Source organism: Hevea brasiliensis, chromosome 10 (assembly GCF_030052815.1).
Source record: "Hevea brasiliensis isolate MT/VB/25A 57/8 chromosome 10, ASM3005281v1, whole genome shotgun sequence".
In the NCBI taxonomy this organism is placed as follows: domain Eukaryota; kingdom Viridiplantae; phylum Streptophyta; class Magnoliopsida; order Malpighiales; family Euphorbiaceae; genus Hevea; species Hevea brasiliensis.
In genome coordinates, this window is record NC_079502.1 from 94,914,611 (window position 1) to 94,923,398 (window position 8,788).

The 8,788-nt window shown below is 35.2% G+C and overlaps 1 protein-coding gene across 4 annotated transcripts; it reads left to right on the top strand.

The window, feature by feature from the left end:
* Window positions 1-3,674: 3,674 nt before the first annotated feature.
* Window positions 3,675-8,508, top strand: LOC110643832 (RNA-binding protein L). 4 transcript variants are annotated; one of them, XM_021796340.2, is made up of 10 exons: window positions 3,675-4,185; window positions 5,043-5,105; window positions 5,468-5,552; window positions 5,659-5,736; window positions 5,955-6,030; window positions 6,258-6,309; window positions 7,366-7,457; window positions 7,552-7,621; window positions 8,005-8,090; window positions 8,319-8,508. In XM_021796340.2, the coding sequence occupies exons 1-10, from the start codon at window positions 3,859-3,861 to the stop codon at window positions 8,359-8,361; spliced, it is 972 nt and encodes a 323-aa protein (XP_021652032.1). In that variant the 5' UTR covers window positions 3,675-3,858; the 3' UTR covers window positions 8,362-8,508. The 4 variants fall into 4 exon arrangements, with proteins under 4 accessions (XP_021652032.1, XP_021652034.1, XP_058010455.1 ...); XM_021796342.2 differs by having other exon boundaries at window positions 3,676-4,185; window positions 5,958-6,030; XM_058154472.1 differs by having other exon boundaries at window positions 3,676-4,185; window positions 5,665-5,736.
* The last annotated feature ends 280 nt before the right edge of the window (window positions 8,509-8,788 follow it).

Genomic DNA, 8,788 nt, shown 5'->3' on the forward strand with positions numbered 1-8,788 from the left:
ATGGGACTAGCTACGGACCCACAATAGTGCAAATTTAGTGTATCTTGCTTTATCGATAGACCTTATGTGTCATGGGAGTAGCTATAGTCCCACAACAGTACCAATCGAGTGTATCTTACTTTGTCGATACGCCCTATGTGTCATAGGACTAGCTACAGTCCCACAACGGTGCAAATCAAGTGTATCATACTTTGTTGATACACCCAGTTTTTCATGGAACTAGCTACAGTCTCATAACAGTGCAAATCTAGTGTATCTTGCTTTGTCAATACACCCTATACGTTATGGGACTAGCTACAGTCCCACAATAGTGCAAATCGAGTGTGACAATTGTGCGATTTGAAATTTTTGAGATTTTGAACCTAGAAACTCTAGGCTCCCTGCGTATCTCCTTTTTGGTGAGAATTAAATCCTCTCATAGTTTGACACTTGAAAACTATGATGATGCATAATTTTTTATGCTTTACACAATTATGTCATGTGCCCTAAACAAAGTTTAAAGACTTATCAAAAAACTGATCTGTGATTTAAAAACTGTGGTGATACATAATCTTCTATACCTTACACATCTACAGGTGACATATTGAAACATAATCTTCTACGCCTTATACAACCATGTCATGCACTCTAAATAAAGTCTAAGGACTTACCAAATAAACTAATCTATGATTTGAAAACTGAGATAACTGGATCTCAAAACTATCTATGATCTATGTGCTTTCTATCTTTTATGTATGCATGCTTATTTTCGCTAGGAAATATCTTTGAAAACTTCATTAGAAATGAATATCACTGGAGATTTTTCTGAAAATTTTAAAGCTTTCATGGTGGTATTGTGGAAAACTAACAGGGGAGGTGAGATTTTTCAAAACTTTTAAAAAAAAAAAAATGCACACCAAGAGACTATTTCTAGATCAAAATATAATTTCTCTCTGATTTTTCTTTAACGTCCCATTTCTTTCTTACTATGGATTATCATTCTAAGACCATGTTTAAGCCTATGCCTTGTTTTGATTCATTCTGCTCATTCTTTTCTATGTGCTTTATTCTTTATGCTCTAATTTTTTGCCTGAAACACCATTTCAAGTTTTCGTCTCAGCGAGCTTGCTTTAACTTTGCCTAAGCTGCCCTTTTAGATTTCAACTTAACGAACTTTGCTTTTGCCTAAACTGCCTTTTCAGGTTTCTGATTTAGCTATCTTTTTCTTTTTACTCAAACTTTGTTCGGGAATTTATCATTGATTATTCTATCATGAAAAGAAAACTCACATTGAATTGAAATATGCAGTCCTACTATTTAACTATTTGATGTATCATTCTAGTCGCAAGCATTTGCAATATTAACTAATTAGAATTCATTTCTTGTCATGTAATAATGTCACCATTAACCCAACTCTAAGGCCCATTTGGGCCCAAATAAGAAAACAAAAAATGGACTTTCCAACGGGAGTTTTCAACACAATAAACAATCCATTCCTCCACATACTCATCAACATAATAATAAATGGGAGCCTCATCCAATCCATCAAAACTTAAAATATTAAGTTTACAGTCCAACATGAATATAATATTCAATTTCAAATAATTGAAATTCTAGGAGTAATTAAAATTACACAATATTGATAAACAACTAAATATCCTCCAAATTTTTGAAAGTAAAATATCAATCTTAACTATAATCTCTATAACTATCTCAAACTAATGCAACCTGTGAGTGAAATGCAACATACACAACATTTTCACATCATAACATCAAAAGGTAATTTGGAGCACTCACACACAGTATCAATCATAACATATCTCTTAAATCCAACATTACTCAAGCTCGGACTTCCACTTAATAACCAAATCGATACTCAAGCCGTGACCTACCAGGAGATCGGGTCCAAACAAACTACTCGCCGTCGCCCGCCCTATCCATAGTCCACACCACATCACACGCACGCCAACGCACGCACACCTCCAAATTACCACAACAACATTCATGGCACATTATGAATGCAACATAATTCGTGCCTAGAGTTTAACTACATAAATATATGCATATAAGTGATGCATGGGCATATATAATAATATCGAAATTACAATTAAAATTAATATTTTACTCACGGACTTGGACAAATTGACAATCATATTACATTTATTTAATACAATCGACTCAATACAAATAAAGAAAAAGACCAATTACGCCTAAGTCAAATCGTCTCCCTATACCTAGGACCTACCCAAAGGGCTAAAAACGCACTTCTATACTCACAATCCATACATCAGTTCAATCATATCACACAGCCCTCCCGCCCATCAAATCAATCATCCATCACAATAAATTTCAATTTAGTCCTTATTATTGATCATTTTTGCAAAAAACAAGCTCTAAAAATTATAAAACTTTGGCAATATTACTAAGCTATTGCAAAAGAATCGTAATTTTCTAAGCTACCACGAATATTTTATGGATTTTTAATCCTATTTAAGCACTAGAAAATTACGTAAAAACTAGGTTCGGGTTTACTTGCCCGATTCGACTTTCGGGCCGCCGACAATGACTTTTCCGTGTTTGTCGGTCTGTTCGCCGAAATTACGATCCCGGACAACCGCAATTTATTGAGGATACCTACACGAAGCCCAATAATAATATATAAAAAATCAGGGGTGTTACAAATAAAAACTTTTTTTATTAATTTAGGTGCACCATTATCCCTTCTCCATTCAATTTTGACAAATTTCTAACATTTCAAAGTTAGAAATAAAACTATAACCTGCTGAATGGCCCTTTTAGATTTTTCATCCAGATCTTCTCTTACTCTTCTTTTCCTTATATTGCCCTTTTGGGTTTTCAGCCAAGCATTTATATTTCTTCTTTTCTTCTCTTTTTTTTTTTATTATTTGTTCTTTTTCTTGACCTTAACTTTTGCCTAAATCACCTTTATGGGTTTTCAGCTTAGCGGGTCTATCTCACACAAAGTAACTTTTGAGCCTGTTAAGGTTAACGGGTTCCTAAAATTTGTTTCCATCCAAGTCTGATATTTTCACGGCACTTCCTAGCAAAATCTTCTTGAAAATATACGGGTCATCCTTGTTTGGCTTGAATTCTCCTCTTGGATCAAAGGGGATGGGCCAGACCTATTTCAAAATTATATCACCTTCTTTGATCTTTTTTGGCCTAACCTTTTTGCTGAAGATTCAGGCTATCTTTCTCTAATAAGCTTGCATGTGATACAAGGCCCTCATTCTCTTTTCATTAATCGTGGCCTATTGCTCCTATCTTTTCTGAGCTTACACATTTTTTTGGGACCCTAGCTTCAAGTATCACTCATAAAGATTCAACTTCTAGCTCAATGGGCAGTAATGTTTCAATTCCATACACTAAATTGATAGATTATATTTTTCTGTATAATTTGCTCATATGCTTAGCACATATTACCTTGAAGGATTAATTTCAATCCATTTAGTGAAATAGTGATTATAAAGAGTAAATTATAAAATAAAAAAAAAATAACTTTTACAAATATGAAGGAGTTTCCGCTTATTAATAATCACTTGCGTGTATTTGTGAATTTTCAATTATTTTATTAACCTTAGCGAGTAAATTTCTTAAAAATATAATTTAAAATAAAATTATTTAATTATTTTAAAAATATAATTAACAATATAAATTTAATTTTGAAAAATAGAGTTAATTTATGAAGATGATGATGATGATGCGCAACATGGGAGAATTTAGGAACGCTCACAGTCGGAGACATGAAATATGATGGGTTTGCGAGCCCTCGCTCCTCGGCCCAATCATCAGCGCACTTGCGATTAAAACACTTGCGATTAAAACACCAACCCCAATCGGAATCTTGGATTCCTTTCAATGGATGAAAGTATGGCTGCTTATTACCCACCACCACCGCCCGGTCACTACCCCACCTACTACCAACCCCCACCACCACCTCTGCCGGCGCCTGCTCCTGCTCCACCGCCGCCGCCACCTCCTCCATATATCCCTCAGCCACAGCCACATCAGCCTTTTGCCTCCTACGCCCTTCCCTATACCCCGCATGCCACTCACGATCTGGTACGTACGCTTTTCGTGGCGGGTCTACCAGAGGACGTCAAGCCTCGCGAAATCTACAATCTTTTCCGGGAATTCCCTGGTTACGAGTCTTCTCATCTCCGAAGCCCTACCCAGACTTCTCAGGTACTCTTTCACCTTATATATTGTTTATATGCTTTTACTTGATATTTGGGTTTTAAATGGCTTAATGACTTCAATTTTTGTAAGAGTAGGAGCCTTGGTTCTGATATGTTTTGGTTATAGGATAATGATAATGCAAGAAAACAGATTGAAGTTTGTTAGTTGAGGTTTGATCAATAATGCCTAGTTCAGCAAAAACCATGTTTGCTTTGCTGTGCTGTGTAATGGGATAGAAGTTTACTATTTCCACTGGATATCTACTTTCAGATATTCACTCTCCCCTTCTTTGGAGACTAGAATTTTACAAGAATTCAATTAAATTGATTTTTTTTTCTCAATTCTCATGCTTGGGGAAAAAACTTAAAAAAATTTTCATTTAAAAAAAAAAGAAATCAAGCATGATTATGTAATAATTCAATTGAATTCTTTTATTGCTAATGATATTTATTCCAAGGAAGCCTCTGTGAAGTTTATGGGTTGGTCATCAATGATTGCTTTATGGATTTGAACAAATTACTGGCCAAAAAATGAATTGAACTTCCTCCTAGGAAGATTTCTGTAATTTGAGTAAGATGGAAATTTTAAATACAAAATGTGAGGGTTCATTTTTTTCTTCTGGTATAATATCAAAGTTCTTTGCAAGTAATTGCATTGGCAGAGTGAAAATGAGAGACGGGTTTGGGTATGACATTCTGAATGAAATGGGAAAGCTACTTATGAGCTGAAAGTTTAAGGAAAATGTACAGATCTTGGCAGACTACCAAAAAAAAAAAAAAGAAAAAAAAAGTCACTTAATATGTTTTTATCTCTTTTATTCTGTTGAATATCTGTACACTAACATGGTTTTGGGATGGTGGCAGCCATTCGCCTTTGCTACGTTCACGGATCAACCATCTGCAGTTGCAGCTATGCATGCACTGAATGTAAGGACAGTTTTTCATGTTTGATCCTGAATATTTTGAATGTTTGAAGAGTTGTTTCATATGAAACTTTTGTTCATAAAATATTGTAATAAAAGTTTTTTATGCTTTAAATAAGAGAAAAATCTGAGAATATATCAGAAAATGGGAATATTTAGAAATTTGCATGGGAAAAGTGACCTTTTTTTGTGGTAAAATTGTTATCAAGGTTAATTGTATGATTTTCATTCTTCACTTGTGAGTTGTAAGTTGTAACCATAGTTTGTACAAACTGGTGTATCAGAGGCACCAGGAAGCTGCAATAACGCAGAACATTGGATGTGATAGTGTAAGCTGATTAATCTTGGTTCTGAACATTGATTCAGGGGATGGTTTTTGATCTTGAGAAGGGTTCAACCCTATATATTGACCTTGCAAAATCTAATTCCAGATCTAAGCGCTCAAGAACAGGTTTATTACTTGCAAATTATCATTCCTTTATTCTCTGGTAGACTTGTTTGTATATCCTTGATTTTAACTTATTTGAAACTGTATTTGTGTACTTGATGGTTTTGAGAATTAGATGATGAATGGTCTGGCTTGGATAAGAAAGCTAAAGCTTCTCCTGCAATAGCACGTGGTACTCTTGATTCAGGTAAGATGACTGTCCAAAATTTTGAGGATTTGTGGAACTTCACCTTCTTTCTAATTATCTTTGCGGGTCTTTTAAATGAGTTATATTTCTACACTCTACTCTTATTATTAGTTGTGTTTTGCTTCTATTATCATGGAATACAAATCAATTACTCAATCACATGGAGAACACATTCTTCTAAAAGCTCACATTGCACGTTTTGCACGCTTGGGCACTAGCAGGTTTTGGCAGCGTCCACTTGCCTGGAATGGGTAATTCTGCTTACAACACGATTGGTTATCCATCTGCACAAAGGTTGTCTGCACTACTTGAGCACATCTTTATTTGGAAGTGACTATTTCTAGCTCAATTAGCTCGTTCACTTTTATTGATTACTTCTAGCTGAAAGGTCAAGGGCTTAGTAATATCAGTTACTGCATGCCCTGTTACCTGTAGTGGGAGTACAGTATCTGCCTTTTATGACCTTCATCTTATATCGATTCAAGCCTTTCTTGTTACTGTTTTGTTTTTGAATCATGCAGTCATGGGAACTTTGATGGCCGAGCTGTAAGTGAGTCAACAGGGGCAAATTTGGTAAGACATTTCATTTTATATAGGTTTCTGTAAGTTGCTTGCCCTTGTTTTTGCCCTTGAAGATGATTGCACACATTGTGATAGATGGTCAATTACTCAACTATTTGAACAATTCAATTCCAATCCTTTATGTTTGAAAAATTTCCCCCCCTCCCCTTCCTGACCCACTAAATTTTTAAGTTTTGGAATCCTTGAGGAACAAATAGCATCCTATAGTAGTTGCTGCTATTAATTATGCAACACAACCAATTGATGCTGACACATCATGTCCACCTAGTTAGGGTTAATTATTAGGTGCACCCGGTGCACTAAAAAATAGTGCTCATTCTCTCACAGAAAGTGGGTCCTTCCTATTATATAGGAAGTGTGGGTCATGATTATGAGAGAGGGTGCACCTGCACCACCAAATATAATTCTCCTAGTTAGATAGAATGTATGATTTTCAGTCCTTCATAAGATATCAATTTCAGTTCATGATGCAATCTCCTCCAATGCATATCTAGAAATCGACTTTTGAAACTTTTTTCCCTGGCATTTAGAAATTCTTAGAATGTTTTGTATCATAATTCAGTAACACACTAACACTAGGAAATCTAAGAGCTGATGTTCTTAAAATGTTTAAAAAAGCAGGCAGCAGATGGACTTTTGGCCTTTAACACCATTTAGGAGATTTAATAAAAAAACCAAGAAAGAAATTTCTAGAGATCGTGCATTTTTTTCCAGGATTTCACGTCAGTCAGATGCATCATTAAATGTCAATCTGATTCTAATAAGATATTGGGAATAATTATGTATCTACGTGAACTCATTGCTCTCGATGCTTGTGAATAATTGTGTCCAAACTCCAAATGTTTTTCCCCAATTGGGAGATTATTTTATGTGAAATGTATTCCTAAGCCTATTTTAACTTGCATTCATTGCGGAACCTTTGCATATTGTTATCATGTCATGGATCCGTTTTATATCTGGATATCGAGGTTCATTCAAATAAAGGGACATGATGTTCACGTGAATGGATTCTCCAATTCTGAATAGTGAATATTCTTACACTGACAGACTAATTCTTCATCACCCCCATGTCCGACACTTTTTGTGGCTAATCTGGGACCAAATTGTACAGAGCAAGAACTAATTCAAGTATTTTCAAGGTACATGCTATTATTTAGTCATGTAAAATGTTATAGGCGAGCAATATTCTGTCAATTCTTTTTGATATTTTCCTTTTTGTCATCTCTCTGTCAGATGTCCTGGGTTTTTGAAATTGAAGATGCAAAGCACTTATGGGTCTCCAGTTGCATTTGTTGATTTCCAGGTATTTCATTCTTGTCAAATCTCTTTCTTTTCCTTTTTGAGCATATCACATTTTTCCCCCTAGAATGGCTATGGCGCTCTATTATAAGGAGGTTTGGCTGGGTTTAACTCTGGGTGGGGATTGTCTGTTTTCCGTATGGCATGTTGAACAAGTAATATATCATTTACTTTGTTAGTTTCTTTTAACTTTGTCTTGTTCTCCTAGATTAATAGGTTGTAATTAAATCGTAAATGGCAGTTGATCCATAGCCAATTTAAACCCCACCATCCCCTTTCTTTTTGGTGTTCTGAATGTATGAGAAGAGTGGGATTATTGCTGTCTTTTACTCCTGCCATTTTGAATTTCTCATTTCGCCTAAACAAATTTGTACTATTTTTGTGCAGGATACTTCCTGTTCAACTGGGGCACTAAATCATCTGCAAGGCACAATTCTCTACTCATCATCGACAGGTGAAGGCATGCGATTAGAGTATCCTTTTGAAAAGTTCATTTATGTCAGTTTGGGAGGAGGAAAATGGGGGCAAGGAAGGAAAAATGGAGGAAAGTGGAGCTGTCATTTATTTCTTGTCATGTAGAACCCGTTCCCATTTTCCTCTCGTTTTCAATATCCTTCCATTTTCCTCCCTCTACCAAACATAGCCTTGTGTTTTTTCCCTGCAAATTATTTCCTGCATGTTTTGCTTAATAAGAAATAAAGATATGCAAAATCTCGGATGGGAATGCGAAGGAAGCCAAGGTAAATTAGACAAAAATGTAAAAGGGTTCTTGGTTGTTGAGCATGCAATCCAATCAGTTGGATGCACTTTATAGAATTCTTGTACCAACAATATGTTCTGAGTGTCACTTGAACTATTTATAAATCATTAATTTCCTAGATTTAAAATGAATTTAAATTTGGATTTGTGTTTTAGGTGAAAATTTATAAAAATTTTAACATGATATTGAATTCAAATGCCTCATCATATCCATCAGAATAGTGGATTTTACAATGGAAAATTGTTGTCACTGTGTGTGATGCTTTTATTTTAGTGATTGAAACTCAAAAGATTAGGCAATGGAATGTGAAATTTTGACCAAGCCATGCATTTGAAGAAAAGAAATAGTGAGGATTGAAATGGAATCGTGGAAAAGCAGGCATAAAAACATCCTAAGCAGCTGCAATTTCTC